At 47.7% G+C, this 22,706-nt stretch overlaps 1 protein-coding gene across 1 annotated transcript; it reads left to right on the top strand.

Annotated features, from left to right (window-relative positions):
• The first annotated feature begins 1,550 nt into the window (after positions 1-1,550).
• SLC2A2 (solute carrier family 2 (facilitated glucose transporter), member 2) lies at positions 1,551-22,446 on the top strand. The gene is made up of 9 exons (XM_015412944.1): positions 1,551-1,654; positions 6,034-6,161; positions 6,922-7,037; positions 9,694-9,856; positions 11,609-11,796; positions 13,893-13,997; positions 16,019-16,120; positions 19,865-20,068; positions 22,243-22,446. Exons 1-9 carry the CDS (start codon positions 1,566-1,568, stop codon positions 22,444-22,446), a joined length of 1,299 nt encoding a protein of 432 aa, XP_015268430.1. The 5' UTR covers positions 1,551-1,565.
• The last annotated feature ends 260 nt before the right edge of the window (positions 22,447-22,706 follow it).

The raw sequence follows: 22,706 nt of genomic DNA, 5'->3' as shown, positions 1-22,706 counted from the left end.
ATATATATTCTGTAACAAACCCCCCCCCAGACAAAATGAGTACTTTATACAAAGAAACCTATAAAACTGACAGTGAAAAGCAGGGAGCTGAAACCGTTGACAAGAATATAAACAATTTTTTACTAGTAATGTGCCTGACCTGCCCAGTTTAAAATCCATCAGACCAAACACCGACCACCAGCTGGGTGTGACGGCCCTCTTAGGCGCCTGATCACGTTCCTCAAGCCCTCGGCATTTGGTGCATTGTAAAGTGTGCCAGGAGGGGGGGGGGGGGGGGGAAGTGACAAATCTGCTGCTCAGATCAGTTGGACTCAGACCTGGCAAACCAGCATCTTGCATATTTTGTATACATTGCTGCGCAAATCAGATGCGTCACCCCCTTTTTGGTATCCTGCCTTGGGGGGATTTGCTCAGACAATCCTTTATGGTTTTTACAGTGACTCAGGGCAGATAGTCAGAACAAATGTTTTTCAGTTCTCTTCTATCCACAGAGTTGCTCAATAAGACGATTTCAGGACAGAAATTAACACTATGTCCTCCCCTTCCTAGTATCTTACAGGCTCCTTGATTTTTGCTGTCTTCACTGCTGTCCTGGGCTTCTTCCAGTATGGATACTGCATTGGTGTTATCAATGCTCCCCAAAAGGTAAGTAAATGTGATTTTATTTACCGTGTTGGATCCTATGAGTCCCTTTGGGCCAAGAGTCCCCTTCAACAGAGACATTTTTTTCCAAAAGAAAAGGCCTTTTTTCAACAGGAAAAAATATATATTCTCCATTGGAGAAAGTCTTTTCCCCTTAAAGGAAAAGAGCGCTCCTAAGTAGGTTTACTCAAAAGTAAGTCCCATTTTCTTCAGTGGGGCTTGCTTCCAGGAAAGTGTTCTCAGGATTGCGGCCATAGGATCCAGCCAGTGTTCCCTCTAAGCTGAGTTAGAGTGAGCTAGCTCACAGTTTTTTAGCCTCTGGCTCACAGATTTCTGTCTTAGTTCAGGAAGGATGGCTCCAGAGCAAACTAATTCATGCAGTAGCCCAACTGCTTGCTCACAACTTTATTGCCAGTAGCTCACAAAGTAGAATTTTTGCTCACAAGACTCCACAGCTTACAGGGAGCATAGGATCCAGCCCACTGTTTTTACAGTGTTCATATGTGGCCCTTGGTTCTTTGGCCTCCTTGGATGCACCAAGGCCCAGGGATGTCTGCCCAGCTTTCCGAAAAGACCTGCAAAGCCTAGAAATAAAATGTGAATGAGTCAAATGTGTGCTTGGAAATCTGAGGTCCATTTATTCAAGAGCTAGGATTGGCTGTCTGTTACTGAGTACACACTTGGCAGCACACTTGAGTTTGCTTCTGGGACATGTGTTCCTGCCACTCCCTGGTGCTGCAGAGGGAATGAAAGCTCTACGGGTGGTTTGGGGGCTTGTGAAGAGACTGATACATTTTTGTCCCCAATAGATCATAGAGGCCCACTATGCTGATGTGCTGAAAATTGTAATCGAAGACTCAGGCAATGCAACGGGCGGGACAAATGCCCCCCCTGCAGATGTTGGCAAACATCCTACAATTACTATGCTTTGGTCCATGTCTGTGGCGATGTTTGCGGTTGGTGGAATGATTTCCTCCTTCGCTGTTGGCGCGATTGGAGACAAAATGGGAAGGTGAGGAATAATCTTTGTACACTTTTAGAAGCGAGCATTAACCAAAAAAAAAAACCCAACCCAAACACTTCAGGGGTTGGATCCTGACTAAAATTTCCACCTACAGAATGGTGATCCTTGGGGACAGTGAGAAGTGAGTGGGAAGGGGGAATCGGTGGAAACTGCCAATTCAGCCTGGATCAGACCCAATCTCTAATGCCAGTGGGGAATCCTAATTGCTATGCTAGTCTATGCTAGACTGCACAAGGCTAATGGCCCACTGGCTTATGCAATAATAATAATAATTGTTATCATTTATTAAGCACCTGCCGCAGCCAGGCACGGTAGAGAAATTATCATGAGAAGCCAATTAACTCATTGGTGCTTAAATCGAAACCTAGTAGCCACGTTGGCCTGTTGTAATAAAATTCATGTGATTGGCACAATGGTATCTCCATTTTGGACCAACCATGGTTCCCAATGCAGCACGTGAGCTTCTGAGTAACACAAACTCTCCTTTGTCCGGCACTTAAAAGGTGAAACTAGTTGTTACAAGCATCGTGAACGTTGGCAGGCAACATCATGTGTATTTCATATTGTGATGTCATCACATAGTGGGTTTGGCCTCACCCATCAACCATAGCCAATCAGGTGGAAGAGGGGAACATTCACCAGTCAGGTGAAACAGGGAGCATCTCCTCCATTATGTCCCCAGAAGAACGCTGTGATTGGCTGATAACAATTTGCTAGTGATCCCCAGCCCTAGGGAGGTCTGGCTGTCCTCGACTTAGGGCCGGGGCCTTTTTGGTACCGGCCCCGACCTGGTGGAACTCTCTGCCGAAGAACATCAGGGCCCTGCAGGATGTGTTACAGGGTCTGTAAGGCAGAGGTGTTCCACCAGGCTTTTAGTTGAGGCAACCTCTGGCACCTGCTCTTTCCTTTCTATGGCCCCCACAGACCCTGCCCTGCCCTGCCCTGCCATGTGAGACAGCGGTGTGGCCGGCAAAGGAGGATTACTATATTGCCATCTCGGATTAGTTTTCGTTTATGTCTATTCTTGGTAACTTTAATTATATATTAACGTATTTTAAATGTTGTTAAGGTTGTAAATCGCTCAGAGCTTGCTTGCAGGGTGGACGATTCACAAGCCTAATAAAATAAATAAATATCACAGCAATGGGTCAATAAGTACATGCTAAGGGTGGGATGGAAATTGGAATAATTAAATAAATAAATACTATACTTTACTGGAGGGGAAGGGGAGAACTCAACATGGGAATGCTGCATTCAACTACAAGCTAGGTGTTTATGGAGTGGATAAAAGAGTTAGACTGATTTCACACAAGAGCTGCGCTGTGGTCGTGCCTCCTTTTGCCCTGCTTCTATTGGTCAATTTCCCACTTGAAGCCATGTGGCCGCATTTTGACCCACATCTTCACCCGATTTTCCCCGCGGTTTCGTGATCCTCAAAAAACAGGATCACGAAACATGGGAAAAATCAAGTGAAGCCGTGGGTCAAAATGCGGCTGTGCGGCTTCGAGTGGGAAATTGACCAATAGAAGCGGGGCAAAGGGAGGCGCGACCGCCGAGCAGCTCTTGTGTGAAATCGGTCTTACTTTCCCCCCTTTCTCATAACACTACAACTCAGGGACCCATCAATGAAATTCATTGGCTTTGGTTTAGGACAAATGGAAGTAAGTTCCTCTTTGCACAGCCACACTACATTAGCTGCTTAGTTCAGGTGGCTCTAAAAATGGATTCGCCACATTCAAGGATGACTACGGGCTCTTCTGCAATCTCGTCACTCATTTGTCCCTATTGCTTTGGATCCCGTTGTCCCCCCCCCCCCACTGCTAGAGACAGCAAAACACATTGGGTGGGGGAGGACCCTGAGGCAATAGGGACACACAAGTGATGAAGATCAGAATGTGGAAGAGCCCTATGACATCAGTGGCTATTATCCAGAACAGTGAAACGGAACCTTCATGTTCACAAGCAGGGTCCCTAAGAACACAAGATGCTGTAGCAGGAGAAGAGAATCACTAGCTCTGAAGCTTCTGGAACTGGAATGCTGGACGAGATGGATCTTTGGTCTTATCCAGCAAGCAGATTCTTACACTGCTTTCCAATGGGAGTGTATCACTCCCACTTCCACCCTTAGCTCATCCTACATAACGCTGCTGCTAGGGACAGCAGAGGTAAGGGTCAACGAAGAGTGTTTCCAAGGCAGCGTCCTAAATTACCGATTGAACATGTCCAGTAGGGAATGGAGGAACACACTGCCCCTCAAGGGCACATCCAATATGTAACCAATTTACAGATGTGCCCCAGTCCCTACAGTCACACACACAAATGCATGGTTGAGATGAAAAAAATCTGGTTGGAGCCTTGGATGCATTTATATGATTCCTCTTCCTCTCAAAGTATCACATTCAAATTCGTTATACTGAAGCTTGTGTAGCAACTTATGGTTGTACCGGCTCTGCAAATCAAGACTCCAAACCATGGTTGCCAACCAGTTTGGAATCCTGGTTTGCAGACCAAGGATGAGTGAACTGAAGGCTTCAGGCACCGAGTGCCAAACCCTGGTTTGCCATTACTCAAAACCTTCTCAATTTCTGCTGTCATTATCCCAACCGGAGCAAAGCTGGAGCAAGTTGCCATGGAAGTCCAATAAAGCTGATGCTCCCTTCAACGGCTGACGAGGTCGCTCCTACTCCCACTTGCCTCCCCCCACATTTTGGATGACCAAACAACTGGTTTTAGATAGCCAAGGATGAAAACAATGAAATTTACAAAGGAGGAAAGAAGAACTAAATCCTGTTCTGGATTTGCAGTCAGGAGGAGTGAAGCTTCAACAGAGATGGGCATCAGTCTCAAATGGTGCAATTTAGAGAGATTTAGAACGCCAAGAATATTTTATGGTAAAGGAATAGGAAACCTTTCTGCCAGGGATAGAACAGATGTTACACAGCTGCATGTGGTTAAAGTGGTTAGGGACTGCAATGCATAGGGCTGCCGGACCTCCAGGTATGTAATCTAATAGCCTAAGCTAAATGCTGTATGCTTTTTAAACAATAATTAATCAAATACTTTTTTATTGTGAAATGTTCGTAAGTATTCTAATATCCAATTTTCTATCGTTTCATACATACACAATGAAAAAAACTACAATTATATAAACCAATCACAAGGTAGAGAGCTCATGACAAGACTGGGGTGTGTATTTACAAATTTATCAAAGTTTTTTAAAAGGTCCTTTTTAAACAATGGTATCAATAAAGATATAAACCTTGAACCGGACCAATATCTTCAAAAACCATGGAACATCCACTAAATTTAAACAGCTTAACGACTACCGCTCCTATGTGGACATATTGTGGAGTTCTAAGCCCTGCTAAACTCATTTCGGCATTTCGTGGATGTTCCATGGCTTTTGAAAAAATTGGTCCGGTTCAAGGTTTATATCTTTATTGATACCATTGTTTTAAAAGGACCTTTTCCCCACTTCGGTGACTTTGTAAATAACACACCCCAGTCTTGTTATTCATGAGCTTTCTATCTTGCGATTGGTTTATGTTATTGTATTTTTTTTCATTGTGTTATGTATGAAACCATAGAAAACTGGATATTAGAATACTTATGAACATTTCATAATACGAAAACAAAAAAAAACACATTTGGACTTGTTATTTGAATAATTCTTGTTTTAAAAAAGCATAGAGTATTTATCTAAGGCTATTAGATTAGATTCCCGTGTCCGTATTCCTTTTCTATTATCCTCCAGGTAGGGCCTGGAGAATCCCCCAGAATTATAACTGATCTCCAGACTACAGAGATAATTCCCCCCTTTGGGGGGGTGGACTCTATGGCATGATACCCAACTGGGGTCCCTCCCGTCCCCAAACACTGCCCTCCTCAGGTTCCACCTCCAAACCTCCAGGAACCTCCCAACCCGACTGGCAACCACATGCTCACCCAGGTCCCTTTGCTCGGTGAGGCTCATGTAATTGGACATATAAAGGTATCCATCCCCTATAAACCCCTCAATCTCTCAGTCCCCCTCATTCAGTCAGCTTCTGAATCCCAGTGCCAGGAGACAACATCAGGGGAAAGCCGCAGCCTTTATGCCCTGTTGTTGGACCACCAGAGGAACTGGTTGGCCACTGTGTGAGACAGGATTAGATGAACCACTGGTCTGATCCAACGGGGGTGTTCTTATTTTCTGATGCTGAATTAATTTCTAATGCTTCTAATGTCCTGGCCCCACTGGTGGACCTCCTGATGGCACTGGTATTTCTGGCCACTGTGTGACACAGAGTGTTGGACTGGATGGGCCTTTGGCCTGATCCAACATTGGCGTCTCTTATGTTCTTATTAATTTCCCTTCTTTTTTGCAGAGTTAGGGCCCTGCAACTGCTGAATATCCTTGCAATCTCTGGAAATATCTTCTTGGGTGTTGCATCAATGACCGCCATCTCACACATCCTTATTATTATAGGACGACTCATCACAGGACTCTATTGTGGTAAGTGGATGCCAAAGGCTCTGCAGAAGATCACTGCTCCCTTGGTCCCCCGAGAGATTTTGCTGGCTGCTTGGAAAAGTAATGGGCGATGCAGGAAGACAGGACTGGAATGAGAGAGAGAAACTTCTGGTTGAACCAGAACGGGTTACTTCTTAATTCATAAACCCATAAGTGACATCACACCTCTCTAGGAATTGCTGGAAAATATATGAGGAAAACCCTGCATGGAAACTGTATGGGGAAACCTGAGAGTGATGTCAGTCCTCTCTAGGAATCACAGGAAACATGGAATTTCTGAGGATTCCTAGACAGGACTGACATCACTTCCACATTTTCCCTGGAAGTGACTTCATGCCATTGACCTGCCATTGTTTTGTATTCCTTTCTCCTGAGGCCTCTTGGCGTTGGAACTGGGGGAGGTGTCCCTCCCCACGGTGGAGGCTTAGCAACTCTAAACCATTATTATAAAGACTCCCCAGACAGATGACCTAGCCAGAATAGTAACGGGTACTATAAATTAAATACAGATAAGGCACAAATTACATGGGAACAAGCCACACTGAATAAAGTGACACATATTTCTAAAAAAAAAAAAACCCCACAAAACCCCAAACTCCACCACTTTACAATATTTCTGTATTTTTAAAAACATTGCGTGCTTGTATCACTTGGAAGCAAAGACTGTAAGGGTAATTGATGGTTCTCATTAGGAAGTTCATATAATCAGATAAATGACCTCAGGTTTTTCCCCCATTCCCAGGGATCATGTCAGGGATTGTCCCACTCTATGTGAGCGAGATAGCACCAACCCCCCTTCGTGGGGCACTGGGGACATTTCACCAGCTTGCCTGTGTCATTGGCATTCTCATCAGCCAGGTAGGTAAGACCGCATGGAGGAGTGATTGATAGTGAAACTCGTGCATCCTGTAAAGTCTGTGAATCAATTGATTAATGGTGTACCCATAAGCTTCTTATTAGAATTCTGCTGACTGTTTGGAGTGGCTCTTCAGTTCCTGATTATTCTGATTGTCCATTGGCATTGCACATGGGTGTGCCAACCTCCAGGTGAGGTCTGGAGTTCTCCTGGAATTACAACTGATCTCCAAACTATATAGGTCAATTCCCCTGGAGGAAATGGCAGCGCCAAAGGGTGGACTCAGTGGTACCACATCCCCGCTGAGCGCCCTTCCCAGGCACTGCCCCAAGTCTTCAGGAATTTCCCAAGCTGAAGTTGGCAACTCGAATTGCATACCTAAAAATCTCTTAAAAACAAACCCAATGCACTCCTAATGTGTGTGTGTGTATATATAAGAAGAAGAAGAAGAAGAGATTGGATTTATACCCCGCCCTTCACTTGGAGTCTCAGAGTGGCTTACAACCTCCTTTCCCTTTCCCTCCCCACAACAGACACCCTGTGAGGTGGGTGGGGCTGAGAGAACTCTGACACAAACTGCTCTTTTTCAAGGACAGCTGTGCCAGAGCTTGTGACTGACCCAAGGTCACATCAGCAGGTGCAAGTGGAGGAGTGGGGAATCAAACCCGGTTCTCCCAGATTAGAGTCCGCACACTTAACCACTACACCAAACTGGCTCTCAGGTGGAGAGGGAACCTTGAAAGCAGTCACATACTAGAATGTGAAGGTTCCTGGCCAGTTCAAGAACGGCTCTGTGTCTCCGGGCAGCAGGTGGCTCGAACTAGAAAACCAGGCCGGGATCCAGCACTTTACAAGACTAGAAGGACCTCCACCGCACCCCCTTGTGCCACTGATTCTTGCTGATGCAAGATGCAAACTGTGACATCAGTAGCAGAATCTTCTGTAGCCATGGCTAGAGATGATGCTTAGGGATGCCAGACCCCGCCCCTGGTGGGGGCGAGGGTGCCTCGCTGCCAGGTCCCACCTCTCTGCTGCAGATCAGCTGCCTGGCAGGGGGAAATTACCCCCCAAACAAGGGAGGAATGCCTGATATTTCAACGATATGCCCATGTGACTTCAACATGACATGGGCATGTTTGGGGCGATGCGCTAGTTTTTGGACACAAACTCTATGGTAGAAGCTAATTCTACCACAGAGTTTGTGCCCAAAAACCAGAGCATCGCCCTGATGTCCCCAACGTGTCTACGTCACTTCCGGGCCACATTGGAAGTCACATGGGCATGTCGTTGAAATGTGCAAAGAAACTCCCAGCTCCCTGTTAGCCACAGAATTCGGACCCTTCCATCCAGCAGATTCCAGCAAGTCTACAGCTAAGCCTTGCTGCCTAAGAGCATGAGGCCTCCACAGATATTTTTGGACTCACATAAATATCACTGGCTCCCTTTAGTGGCACGTGCCGAGGACTGAACCGGAGACCTTCTGCATGCAAAGCAGGTGCTCTACCACTGAGCCACAGCACAGCCCTGCCTTTTAGCAAGAACACATGAAGCTGCCTTATACTGAGTCAGATCATTGGGCTATAGACCAGTATTGTTTGCTCTGACTGGCAGCATCTCAACAAGATCTTTCGCATCACCTGCTACCTGAGCCTTTTAATTGGAGATGCCAGTAAGATTGTCAACTTCCAGATGGGGTCTGGTATCTCCTGGGATAATACCGGATTGCTGGACGACAGAGATCAGTTTCCCTGGAGGAAATGGCTGCTGTGGAAGGTGGACTCTATGGCATTATACCCCACGGAGGTCCCTGCCCTCTCCAAACCTTCCCCAGGCTTCACCTAGGCTTGTCGGTCCCCAGGTGGGGGCAGGGGGTCCCCCGATTTCACAGGCTCCCGTCCACCAACGACCTGCTGGCTGTCGGGGGAGGGGGAAGCCCCACCCACAACAGCAAACAGCAGCAGCCACCCCTTTCCCTCCCCTCCAGCTGATTGGCAGGAGCACAGATTCGCCGCTTGGCGTTCAGGTGTGCGGCCCCGCTTGTAAGAACCATTTGAAGAGAAGGTTCCCTTTAAATGATTTCTTGCAAGCAGAGGCTGCCTGTGCTTTAATTTCCAAGCGGTGAATTTGCTGCTTGGAGTTCAGGCTTGCATGGCGCCCGCCTGGAGAAACCATTGGAAGTTAAATGGTTTTTGAAACCGGTTGCCACTGGAGCCTTCCAAGGGGCTCTGTCCCCAACCTAATGATGTCGCTTACATGTTGCTTCTGGAATACACCCGCCCCCCCCCCCCAGGCCTCCCACCAGTGACAAGGTAGGACCTGGCAACGCAACCATAGCTTCACCCCCAAAATCTCCAGGAATGTCCCAGCCTGCAGCTGGGACCTTTAGATGCCAGGGACTGATCCCAGGACCTTCAGCATTCAAAGGAGATGCTTGACCACTAAGCTGAGAACCCTCCCCAAATCCTGCGAGCAAGCAAGCCCAAATTCTTTTAAAACGGGCCTTTGGAGAAAAGGGGGATTTTAAAAAAGATTATTATTTATTTATATGCACTATCTGTATGTTTGTTGAAATGGTTCACTAGCATGTCATCTATTCATTGTTAATGCCGAAAGTCACTTGTTTGACAAAGGAACTTAATTTAATAATGTTTTCCTCAGATCCTCGGCCTACGCTTCCTGCTGGGGAGTAGCTCTATGTGGCCAGTGCTTCTTAGCCTGTCTGGCTTTGCTGCTTTGCTTCAACTGCTCTTGCTCTTTTTTTGCCCGGAGAGCCCGAGATACCTGTACATCAAAGTAGGGGAGCTGGAGGCAGCCAAGAAAAGTAAGACCATTTTGATAAATATTTATGATCTCATCTGCCGTTCCTCCAAGCTTCGAGCTGTCATGAGGGCCCAAATCTGAAGTCAGTTTTGGAGAGAAGGATCAAACGCATCACAGATGGACTACCTTCCCCCTCCAACTTGGAATGGGAACCACTTGTCGTGGCCATTGGTTCTGGGGGAAGAGAGGCAGTGGGGGCGCGACGGGCGCACGATTGATTTACCTACTTATAGACTGACTTTCTTCAGTGCAAAATTGCCACGTAGCAGTAGAAAAGAGCAAGAGTCCAATAGGGTTGTCAGGTTCCCTCTGACCACCAGCGGGGGAATGGGGTGGTAGGGTTTGCCAGATCCAGGTTGGGGAACTCCTGGAGATTTGGGGGTGGAGCCTGGGGAGAACAGGGAACTCAGTGGGGTACAATGCCCTAGAGTCCACCCTCCTTAGAATCCATTTTCTCCAGGGGAACTGATGTCTGTGGTGTACGGTAATTCCGGGGGATCCCCAGGTCCCACCTGGACGCTGGCATCCCAAGTCCTTAAAGACTAATAATATTTGTGGCAGGGTATGAGCTTGTGTGAGTCACTGCTCACTTCTTCAGATGCAGCCGAAGACGTGAGCAATGACTCATAAAAATTCATACCCTGCCACAAATATTGTTAGTCTTTTAAGATGCTACTGGTCTCTTGCTCTCAAAACAGTTAAAAACAACGTTAAAATACATAGAAAACATTTAAAAAGAAATTAAAACACTGGTTAGAAAGGAGGGATCATCGGAGGAATGCCAAAAAACCCCAAAACATTCCAGTATGTCATCCTCCATGACTTACAGTCCCTGTGCTTTAGTACGTTTTGTAATCTCTGCTTTCTCCTACCTCCCTTTTCCGCTTGTGCAAACCAGACTTTAAGACGGTTGCCGCCATATCAACAAAGAATCTTACAACATCTAACACAGGGAAACTTCTTGACCCAAGCGGGAAACTAGCAGCCCTGTATATCATAGATTCTAGATGAAATCCCTCCTCAAATCCTCCCCTCTACAGGCAAGGTCCCCAGGAATTTCCCAGGTTAGAGTTGGCAACCTTTGGCCAGCTCAGAGCCAGAGGTGCTCCCAGCTACAGGTGGCAAGGAAGGGCATAAGCCATGCCCAGGGCTATTTTTGGGCAGGAACGCACAGGAACGGAGTTCCGGCTGGCTCACAAGCTAGCCACGCCCAGCAGGAACTCATTAGCATAATAGGCCACACCCAACAGCAGAAACGCATTAGGATTGGCTACAATTAGGGGTGTGTGGCTTAACATGCAAAAAGTCCTAGGTTTTGACAACAAACAAGGTAAAGAGAATAAGAAGCAAAAGGTGGGTGTGGCTGGATGACCACACTTCTGGTAACACGGGGGTATGGCCTAATATACGAATGAGCTGTGCTCAGGGTACGGCCTATAATGCTAATGAGTTCCTGCTGGGCTTTATCTACAAAAAAAGGCCTGGCCATGCCCAACCTCCTTCTCCTTCACCCCCCCCTCCGAACAGTGGCACTTCCAGCCCTTCAGAAGCTCTCCTGGGTTGTGTGGATGGACACCCAGCCAGGCGTGCTGAGCAAAAGGGTCAGGGTGTGCTGCTGCCCGGCACAGGTCGGGTGCCAGAGGTTGCCTACCCCTGGCCGAACATATCTGTCATAGCATAAACGTTTGTGGCCGTGAGTCAGAGAGAGAGAAAAAAAATCACATCATTTCCCCTCTCCTGTCCCCCTTCCCAGGCTTGCTGTGGCTGAGAGGAAACTACGATCCTACCAAAGACATGGAGGAAATGGAAAGAGAGAAAGAGGAAGCCTCCAAGGAGAAGCCCGTTTCCATTGTGCAGCTGATCACTTCCACCACCTACAGGCAGCCGTTCTTAGTGGCTATCATGGTGCACCTCGCTCAGCAGTTTTCAGGGATCAATGCTGTGAGTTGCCTAGCGAATCTTCGTAGCGACTAAAGTCAAATAAGCAGATAATCAAGCAGGGCTCTTAGCCCAGTCCAAGATGACTGAAGTCAAGGCAACGTTTTGAACATAGGAAGCTTCCAAGTGGTACCAAGACAGTCCCATGTGGTTTAGTAGTGTCTCCCCTGACGGGTTACTGGCTCTTCTGGTGGGGAAAGATCTGCCCATCACCTGCTGTCTGAGATCCCTTAGCTGCAAATGCCGGGGATCGAACCTGGAAGCCCCTGCATGCAAAGTAGGTTGCTCTACCACTGAGCCACAGCTGCTGTTCCTTGATGCCATTGGTCTCAGGAGCTATTCAAAGTGCCATGGATGATCTGCTTTCCTGGAAATACAGCCAAAGGCTGATTTTTGCAGCCAGTGCTACGAATTCAGTGCTCTGTCCATTTGTGCCAGTGCATGTGCATCTGTTTGTGTAGTGTGATGAGAAGGTAATCTGCCCCAGAAAGACTAGAAATACAATAGGTTTTTTTGGCTGTCTTGTTATTTACAAGGTACCTTGCACCCTTGGGTGCGATCCAGACAGTGTTAAACATGTAGAACTCCTATTGGTTTAAAGGGGGGAGAGAGAAGAAGTTGAGACCTATGCTTGCTGGTGGAGTCATGCCCTGTCCTGTCTGCCTTCCTTTGAGGCAAAACAAGAACAGTTGCTCTGTCACAAGGTTTACACATCTATGGGTGAGGACCTGTGATACTCCCAGGGGGGATCCCTTCCCCCTCTTTGCTTTCTCTCCCCCCCCCCCACTACTGCCTGCTGCAGCTCCTGGCTAACCCCCATCACCACGGCTGCAAAGCCCATTGTGGCTTCTTTCACCTCCCCCCCCCCACTGCTTCTGGTGGTGACGGTCCTGGAAGGTCCACTGAGTCCCCCAACCATCACCACTCCCAGCGACAAGCTTGGTATGGCTCCTAATGAGCGAAGAATTATTTGGCAACCCTACTGCTGGAGCTGCCCGCATCCTTGCTACTTCCACTGTGTCTGATGAGGCTTTATTCCTCTCACCACCAGGCCCACCGATAGAGTAGGAAGAGGAAGGAGCAGGACTTTTTTTGTAGAAAAAGCCCAGCAGGAACTCATTAGCATAATAGGCCACACCTAACAGCAGAAATCCATTAGCATATTAGGCCACACCCCATGCCTTCCCTTGGCTTGCCCGGGTGCCCTGCAACTTGGACAGGCCGGGGGAGGCATTTAAATGCCTCCCTGATCCTTCCAGGGGGCCCCTCGGCCTGCCCGCCTCGGAGTCGCCAGGTGAGGGTCGCTCTCCAGGCCTTCCCTCTGTAGCCACGCATGCAGAAGTTTTGGCTGTAGTGGGCGTGGCCAACTCTGAAGCCAGCCGAAACTTCGTTCCTCTGCGTCCCTGCCCAAAAATAGCCCTGGGTAGGAGCATTTTCTGTACTTACACAAACAATGCTTTTGGGGGGGGGGAGGATTAGAACCTCCCAATGTATTTTTTAAAAACATTTTTGAGATTTTTCTGCAAACTTTGATGGTCCGAAAAATTTGCAGAAATACGTTTTCAGCCAGTGTGGCCCCGATCTTCAGATTTAGGTATCTGTAGATTAGGCCACACTTGACCAATAGAATATAAAATATTACTTAGTTCTTTCTCTTCTTGTGCATAACTTCAAGGTGGTGTATTTTGCATTAGATGGAATTACAGTATTGTTCAGAATAGCTAAACTGCACTTCAAACAGATTCTGTTTCTGCAAGGAACCCTGGGAAATAGAGTCCTGTGAAGCCCAAGTACAAATTATTTTTCCCTCATATCCTAGGGGATGCCAGGATAGTTAAACTGGTATGCAAATGATATAAGCAAACATGACCAGAGGAGTGGGGGGGGGGAGTGAATATCAAACTGATAGAAATAAGTACAGATTGGTACTTTGGAGGGAAGTAAATGAAGGAAGAAGGTAAGCCTGAGGAATTCAGTGGGATTTTTATGGTTCCCAGGATCTTTGAGGAGGGGAAAAGAACTGCCGCCAATCCAATGTCAGTGTCCCTTTCACTAGCCACTGAAGCTTTTTAATGGTCAATTGTCATCTGCTTCCTTAGATTTTCTACTACTCTACAGACATTTTCACTGAATCTGGCATCAAAGAGCCTGTTTACGCAACCATCGGAGTGGGTGCTATAAACACTTTGTTCACTGTTGTTGCTGTAAGTAAAACCTTTACATACTTTTTGTCGATGCAATCATCTTGTACTGTTTCCCACTTAATTTTTGCTGTTGTCGATCCTCCTCCTCCTTGTGTACTTCTTTGAAGGCTGTACAAAGGGCTTGCTAGACTAAGGTAGCAAATGGCAGACACAGATCACCGAAGACAGCAGGGAAAAAAGTAAATTTTCTAGTTTATATTTTTACTGCCATAATGGGTGCCAGTTGGACAGTCTTCTTGGACATCAAAATATCGTGGACCATCACCAGCTGTGCTTTCAGTCTTCCATGCTGGAGCAGATACGTGTCATTTTTTTCACTCCCAAAACACCAAACATACTGTACTGGGAATGCACAGATGAGCATTCTAATCAGGACTCCTTGTACTTTTCATGGGAACATGATAGAGGTTTATAAAATTATGCATGGGGTAGAGAGAGCTGAGAAAGAGAATTCGCTATCGAGAATTCGCTTGCCTTTCAAATTATGTAGGTTGGTTTTTCTGCCTCCTCTCATAAGAACATAAGAGACGCCAATGTTGGATCAGGCCAAAGGCCCATCCAGTCCAACACTCTGTGTCACACAGTGGCCAAAAATACCAGGTGCCATCAGGAGGTCCACCAGTGGGGCCAGGACATTAGAAGTCCTCCCACTGTTGACCCCCCCAAGCACCAAGAAGACAGAGCATCACTTGCCCCAGAGTCCCTATCTATACTTTGTGGCTAATACCCACTGATGGACCTTTGCTCCATATGCTTATCTAATTCCCTTTTGAAGCCGTCCATGCTTGTAGCCGCCATCACCTCCTGTGGCAGTGAATTCCATGTGTTTATCACTCTGCCCTTTCAAAAAGAGCAACCTCTGCAGATGAGCAGCCAAAAGCCAAGGCAGCCACTGCCAGGCTGTGCTCCAAGGGTCAAGAAATCTACTGAGGTAAGGACGGCAGATACCCAAAACGGAGAGGCCCTCACCTGCAAATGCCCTGGGAAACCACCAGGGCTCTTGGAGCTGCCTCTACAATACACATCAGTGTACGGCTACCAGCTTAAGAGCTTGCTTTGACCAGCACTGCTCCCTGCTCTGAGATTGCCAAAGGGGTGCCTGGAAATTCTAGAAATAAAATCGCTGCTATTTATGGGAACAAGCAGCCCAATAGCCCAACTTAGCCTGTGTCCATTGGAGCTTGGAAGCTAAACATGGTTGGACATGGTCGGTACTTGAATGAAAGACCACCAAGGAAGACTGGGGTTGCTATGCAGAGGAACGCAATGGCAACCCACCTGTGCTCATCTCTTGCTTTGAAAACCGGTTTGCCACGAGTCAGTTGCGACTTGACAGCACACGATTATTATATTTAGCAGAATAGTGAAGGCTGTGCTCCAGAAAGCACAGAGATTATAAATTAAGAGACACCTTGAGTCTTGCACCAGATAAGCAATGAACAGTCTTGTATATTATGCCTGCATACAAATTAGGGGTCATTCACTCACAGTTTGGCCTTTTAGCTTGACAACCGAGCAGATACCTGTTAGGTAGGTAAATAGCAAATATTCTATACCTGCTGGATTTCTGTCTGGATATATTTCCCAAGCCCAGTTTCTAGAATGACTGTCCTTGCAGCATAGATTGCTTTGAGATTGATTTGCGGTGCCCCCCCCCCCCCCACCCCCCCCCCATTTTATGCAGAGTTACATCCTTGAAGTCAATGGGCTTAGAAGGTTGTAACTGTGCCTAGGGCAGCAGTGATAGTGAGTTCACGGCCAAGAGGGCATTTCTACCAGTTTCTTCCGAGTATAGCATGCATGCTTTCACTGACGTGCTATACCAGCCTTGCATATGTGGCTTGATAACAGAAAGCCCTCTTCCCACCTCTGACTGCCTCACTACCAATCCAGCTTCAATGTAGACATAGTAGCAAGAAGGTCTGAGGCACACTTTATACCACTGAGTCAGAAGGATGCAGTTGTTAGGATTGAATATGGCAATATGGACATAAAGCCTGACCTAACTGTTGCCTTTCTAGCTCTTTCTGATAGAGAAAGCAGGGAGGCGCATCCTGTTCCTTGGTGGAATGTTTGGCATGTTCCTGTGCACAATATTAATGACAGTTGGACTCACACTTCAGGTAAGATGCATCTGTTCAGGAATTATTTATGTGGCCTGAAAAGCATGATATCCTACCTCTCAGTAGAACTCTCCAGCTACATAAACGTTCATCTTGCTTCTCAAAGGGCATTCTGTTCAGTGTGAGCTGCAGGGTTTTTGTGTGTTAGGTGATTCTCATTGTTCTATGAAGGGTAATACTACGTTCTGCCACTAGGTGTAGCTATTCACCTATTTGCTGTCTCGGCGTTTGAGGGTTTACAACCTCAGTTTATACTGATACCTAGAGAACAACAGCAAAAAACCCTGGGCCTATGCCAGATTCAGAACCTGAGGGATGGTGGGTAAGGAGTTGGTCTCTGCACCACCAAGCTCTGGCCAAAGTGGGAACTTCAGGGTATTCAGACTAGCCAGAACAGAAGCATCCTGAACAGCAATATGCTAGAAGAGGTCACGTGACAAGGACTGACACGTATAAAAGCTTCAATTCAGCCTATAAAACCTTCCTGTGTAACTGGACTCAGTTCAGATGTCGTGAACAAACCTGACTCTCATGAGTCTTCCCTCCTTCACTTGCACAGTGAGCCAAGGCTGACGTCTTCATTTATGCCCCACCCTTCCCCCCACAAAGCAGCTTACATTATTCTCCCCTCCTTCATTTTATCCTCACGACAACCCTGTGAGGTAGGTGAGCTTGAGAGTGTGCCACTGGCCCTTGGTTGCCCATCAAGCTTCCACAGCAGAGTGGGGATTTGGACCTGGGTCTCCCCAATCCTAGTCTGACACTCTGACCACTCTTGGGTCATTGCTGAAGGCCATAGGTGTGAGCGAACTTTGGACAAAAGACTTTTAATCAGGGGTCATTTCGTAGAAAAAGAGGTGCAGGAGCTCATTAGCATAACTCATTAGCATAACTTATTTGCATATGCCATACCCCCGGACATCACTGGAAGTGTGTCAGAAGGCAACACCCACCACTCAGGCTCCACTGGACTCTTTTAGATTGCTAGCTATGGGAGGGGGGAAACGTGCGGATCTGTCCTCGCAGAGGAGGGAGAGCTCGTACCTGAATAAAACTTGGTCTTAAAGGTGCCACTGGACTGTTTTGGGCTGGGGGGGTCCTCTGCAACTTACCTGGCTGCTTCTTGCTCTGACGGAGGGCTGCTGGGAGCAAGGGGTGGGGCTTGTTGGATGTGCCCGCCCCCTGGGCTCTTTACTGCCGGAGCTCTTTACTGCCGGATATACACACATGAAGTCGCCTTATACTGAATCAGGCCCTTGGCCCATCAAAGTCAGTATTGTCTGCTCAGACTGGCAGCAGCTCTCCCGGGTCTCAGGCAGAGGTCGCTCACATCACCCGCCTGCTGATATTTTTAAGTGGAAGTGCTGGGGATTGAACCAAAGACCTTCTGCATGCAAAGCGGAGGCTTTTCCACTGACCCACACAGCCCCTCCCCTAATTATCAAACTGGACATGTTATCCAGGCCATTGGCAGTCAAGAGGATCTGTGGGGTGAGAAAATGCAGGAGGTCCCTGTGGAATGGAGCTTATAGGAAATGCACACTCTCTGGTCTAAGCTCCAAGTGGCCTCTCCTTGCCTTTGCCAAAGGCCAGCCAGGCCTGAATATTGTATTTGTATTTAATTTATGCCCCACATTTCCCCAACAGGGACCCAACGCATCTTTCTATATCTTTCTCCCCTTCACCTTTTTTAGGGTTGCCAAGTGTCACTTACCTCTTCCGCGGGGGACTCCCGGGTGTCTCCCGGAGCGCGCACATGCGCCGCATGCACGTCACCAGGAAGTGACGTTATGACGCCGGGCACGCTGGGGGTGGGGCCATGACCATACAAGGGAAAACCATAGAGTTTTCGCTTGTATGGCCATGGCCCCGCCCCCAGCGTGCCCGGCATGCCAGCGTCACTTCCTGGTGACACGTACGTCGGGGAGGAGTTCCCCCTGGGGCCCAATCCAGCGCCGCCGGGGAACGGGCCTCTGGGGCGGGGGTTTCCCCGCCCCCCCGGGGGGACTGGGGATCCCTAACCTTTTTATCTGTACAACATCTACCCTGTAAAATAGATTAGGCTGAGAGACACTGATCAAAGGTCACCCAGCAAGCTTCCATAGCAGGGTAGGGATATGAACTCCCATATATCCCTTATATCTCCCATATATCTGTATGTCCTAGTCCAGTATCCTAACATGTTCTCAACCCATTTTACCACAGCTATAAGTCCTTGTTTCCCAGAGTTCAGGAAGCAGTCTTACACGGGGGAAGGGAGAGCGTAATCTGTTGGGGACACTCCAGCTGTGATAGTCACATAGGTATTTTCTGGACCAGAATTAGAAGATGTTCTAATTCAACAGCTGTGCATCTGGCACCAGACCAGTGTTCCCTCTAAGCTGAGTTAGTGTGAGCTAGCTCAGTTTTTTAGCCTCTGGCTCACACATTTTTGTCTGAGCTCAGGAAGGGTGGCTCCAGACAGAGCAAACTAATTTATGCAGCGGCCAAATCGCTTGCTCACAACTTTAATGCCAGTAGCTCACAAAGCAGAATTTTTGCTCACAAGACTCCACAGCTGAGAGGGAGCATTGCACCAGACAGATGACTCTCATCTTAAGAGGCCTCATAAACACCCTTGTCTCGTGTCTATTAATCTTGCTGCTTAATTTTCCTTTTTTGGTCCAGTATTAGCTTATTGGTTATTTCCAGGGGTCATTCGTAGGAAAAGAGGTGCAGGAGTTCATTAGCATAACTCATTAGCATAACTTATTTGCATATGCCACGCCCCCTGACATCACCAGACGTGTGTCAGAAGGCAACACCCACCGCTCAGGCTCCACTGGACTGTTTTGGATTGCTAGCTATTGGGGGGGGGGGGAACGTGCAGATCTGTCCTCGTAGAGGAGGGAGAGCTTGTACCTGAATAAAACTTGGTGTTAAAGGTCCCACTGGACTGTTTTGGACCTGGGGGAGCTCTGCAACTTACCTGGCTGCTTCTTGCTTGAGTGGTGCTGGGAGCAGGCGGTGGGGCTTGTTGCATGTGCCCGCCCCCTGGGCTCTTTACTGCTGGAGCTCCGCTCCTGTGCGCTCCTGCAGGAAATGACCCCTAGTTTCATTGTAATATGTCACATTGTAACATGTGTCTGTACCTCAAATTGTTTGACCTCTGAAGAAGGCCCCTAAGGGGCAGAAATGCATACGGTCACTTGTACTGGCCCTTGTGTTCAGGTCACTTGCACTTTCTATCGAGGCCTTCACTGGGCCCTTATATGCTTTTAACTGTCTTTCTAATAAATACATGTATTTTTGTATATAATAAGTTTACACTAGGTTTTTAATATCGACCCTTTATCAGGCTTCTTTCTTACCCTTGCGGTTCTTGAAACCCTGACAGTGTGACCTCAAATGTTGCTAGGGCTGCCAACCCCCACGGTAGGGCGGAATTCCCCCCGCCCCGGAGGCCCGTTACCCAACGCCGGGGAATCGGGGCCCGGAGGGAACTCCGCCCCGGCGTGCGCGTCACCCGGAAGTGACGTCGCACGCTGGGGGCGGGGCCACGCCATTTGAGGGGAAAACTCTTTGTTTTCCCCTCAAATGGCGTGGCCCCGCCCAGCGTATGACGTCACTTCCGGTGACGCTCTGGCGGCGCGCGCATACTCGGACAACTCCCGGACCGGCAGGACGCTCCCCCGCCGGTACGTTTTAAAAATTTGGCAACCCTAAATGTTGCTAATATGAGTCTTGCTGTCATTTTTTTTTTAGGTTACACATGCTTGGATGAGCTACGTCAGCATGGTGGCCATCTTTGTCTTTGTCAGCGTCTTCGAACTCGGGCCGGGACCAATCCCCTGGTTTATTGTTTCTGAGCTGTTCAGCCAAGGCCCTCGACCATCCGCGGTCGCATTGGCTGGCTTTGCCAATTGGTTCTCCAACTTCATGGTCGGGATGTGCTTCCAATACATAGCTGTAAGAAAGCCTAGTTTGTTTATTATCCTGTCACAAAGGTGGCGTTTGAAGGGCTTCGTCTGTTTAAACATTACGGTTGGGAACAGAGCAGGCTAGAAATGGGGGGGGAAATGGCAGATGGAAGACATATTCCCAGATTTGAAAATCATAGCCATGAATTCTGTCCTGATGCATGAGGAAGGACAGGGAACCCCAATTCTGCATTTGAAAATGCAGTACGCTAATGGAGAGATGGGAGACTCCGTGGGGATGCCAGAAGTTGGCTGCAACTTGATGGCAGACCAATGAAGAAAGCCTTGATCCGTAATACTACTGACCAATGTGAGGTACTTGTTGACATACAGACCTGACTTAGGGGCCCACCAGCACAATGCTACCTTTACAGTATTGGGGCAATTCTGATTTCTCCAGCAGTTTCTTCTCACTGTCCCTTCCCTTGCATAGTATATGATTGGTTGCTGCTGAGACTCGGGCTATATCAGTTGTCCCCCTTTCTTCTGGAACAGCCTCTCAAATAATGCGAGGACTACTCCTAACCTCCTAGACTTCTGGAAAGGCTATAAAACCAAATTATTATGAAGAGAGCTTCGGGCTGGCTGAGTTTAGGGCTCAGGGCACAGTTAGATGACAAGTCAAGTGTTTTTTCAGGCTGTCGTTTTTGATGGCTGCCGTTTTGCTTACGATTTTATTGTTGTTTTTGTTTCTCTTTTAATGCTCACCTTGGGGAAAGGGTAGGCTCAGGGATATTTGAAATAAATAAACGATGTCCAGTCAGGGATGGCCCAAACAGATTTGGAAGCAATGTGTGTCACCTCCATTTAGGGATGCCAGCTCCAGGTTGGGGAATTCCTGGAGATTGGGGTGGGGTGGAGTTTGGGGAGGGGGAGGTTTGGGGAGGGGGAGGACCCCAGTGGGGCAAAATGCCATAGAAGCTACCCTCCAAACCAGTCATTTTATCCAGGGAATTGATCTTTGTAATCTGGAGATCAAGTATAATTCCAGGAAATCTCTAGATGACACCTGGAGGTTGGCAAGGCCTCATATAACTCTGTACAAATTTACACTGTTCTTTGGTGGAGGGTGAGAGTTCAAATCCTGGAGTGAGTGCTGAACAGAGTTACATTGCTTCTCAACTGTTTTCAACCAGCCCTGACCTGGATAGCCCAGACAAACGCAATCTTGTCAGTTCTTGGAAGCTCAGCAGGGCCAACACTGGCAAGTACTTGGATGGGAGACCTCCAAGGAATACCAGAGCCAGGATGCAGGGGCAGGCAATAGCAAGCCACCTCTCTGAAGGTCCAAGCCCCATTAGGAGTTGCCAGAAGTCAAGAATGACTTCTAGGCATGCACGCACAAATGTGTGCGCGCACACACGCACAAACAAACAACCTTCCCCCCCAAAAAAACCTGTTTTCACCCAAATAAATTTTGTCTAAACCTAACTTGCTTTTACTTAGGACAAAAATAATAAAACAAAACCCCTGTAAGCCAGTACTCTTAGAATGAATTGTTCACTTCATTATGTAACAATTTTTTACTTTGATGGTGTACATCGGGGTCCCAAACATGGTGCCCCCCAGTGGGGGAGGGGGGATTTACCGGGAGCAGAAGGGAGGCCCATCCAACATACAGCAATGTTTCTATGTCACTGCCCACATTACCCAGAAATGACGTCATCATGCCTGGACGCTCTGGAATTTGGGCAAAAATTCTATGGTAAATTTGGCTTCTACCATAGAGATTTTGCCCAAATACCAGAGTATCACCCTGACATCCTGGATGTGATGGTGTCACTTCTGGGTCACGTGGGCAGTGACATAGACACGTCGCTGCACATCAGATGGATCACTTCCTTTTTCAGGGTAAGTTCCTCCCTACCAGCCAGCTGATTGGCAGCAGAGAGGTGGGGACTGTCTTCACGGGACCCCCACCTCCACTGCGAGGTCTGGCAACCCTAATGCCCATGGGGAGAGGAAATATGTATGCTTCCCTGGACTCTTTAGAGGAAGAGTGAGATTTCATTAGAGAAATGTGATAGAATTGTTTCCCAGTTCTGGAAGAGGAACAAATATTCTGCAGTCACCAAAATGCAACCTTTTCCTGACCGATCACCATTGTTGATAATGGGGAGAAATGTATTAACTGGGATTTTCTTTCTGCTTTGCCCATTACAGAGGTTCACTGGACCGTATGTGTTTCTCATCTTTGCCGCTATGCTCTTTGGCTTCGGTATGTTTATATACCTCAAAGTGCCGGAAACAAAAGGAAAATCATTTGAAGAAATTGCGGAAGAGTTCCGTCGCAGAAAGAAGGGATCTGGTAGAGGCTCCAGAGCCGCTACTGAACTGGAGCATTTGGGAGGCAACCCCCAGGCCTAGAGACCAGGACAACCTGGGGAAAATACCCATTGTATTCATGCTAATGGGTGAAGTTTCGGGGAAAGCATTCGTTAAAATGTAAAAATATGGAAATTGATACTGGTATGCTGAGTTTGTATTGCAACTTCAGGTGGATGCAGTTGTAGAGTTCTGTGTCAAGCCAAGAAGTGATAGCTTGTCAAGACTGTACTTTTAAAATGTGGAGGAGGGAAAGGCAGGTATCCCTTACTGGGGACCTCGGTGCTATCGATGTGGGATTT

The sequence above is a fragment of the Gekko japonicus genome, unplaced genomic scaffold (assembly GCF_001447785.1).
Source record: "Gekko japonicus isolate JY-2015 unplaced genomic scaffold, Gekko_japonicus_V1.1 scaffold1832, whole genome shotgun sequence".
NCBI lineage: Eukaryota > Metazoa > Chordata > Lepidosauria > Squamata > Gekkonidae > Gekko > Gekko japonicus.
The sequence above is the reverse complement of the archived record's forward strand: the minus strand, read 5'-3'. Positions and strand labels throughout refer to the sequence as shown.

Excerpts from the sequence above, each read along its gene's own strand:
- SLC2A2 (XM_015412944.1), top strand. The coding sequence starts at position 1,566 with ATGCTTTGGTCCATGTCTGTGGCGATGTTTGCGGTTGGTGGAATGATT. Across the intron at positions 9,857-11,608 it reads GCTGGAGGCAGCCAAGAAAA|GCTTGCTGTGGCTGAGAGGA; the intron begins GTAAGACCATTT and ends CCCCCTTCCCAG. Across the intron at positions 16,121-19,864 it reads CAGTTGGACTCACACTTCAG|GTTACACATGCTTGGATGAG; the intron begins GTAAGATGCATC and ends TTTTTTTTTTAG.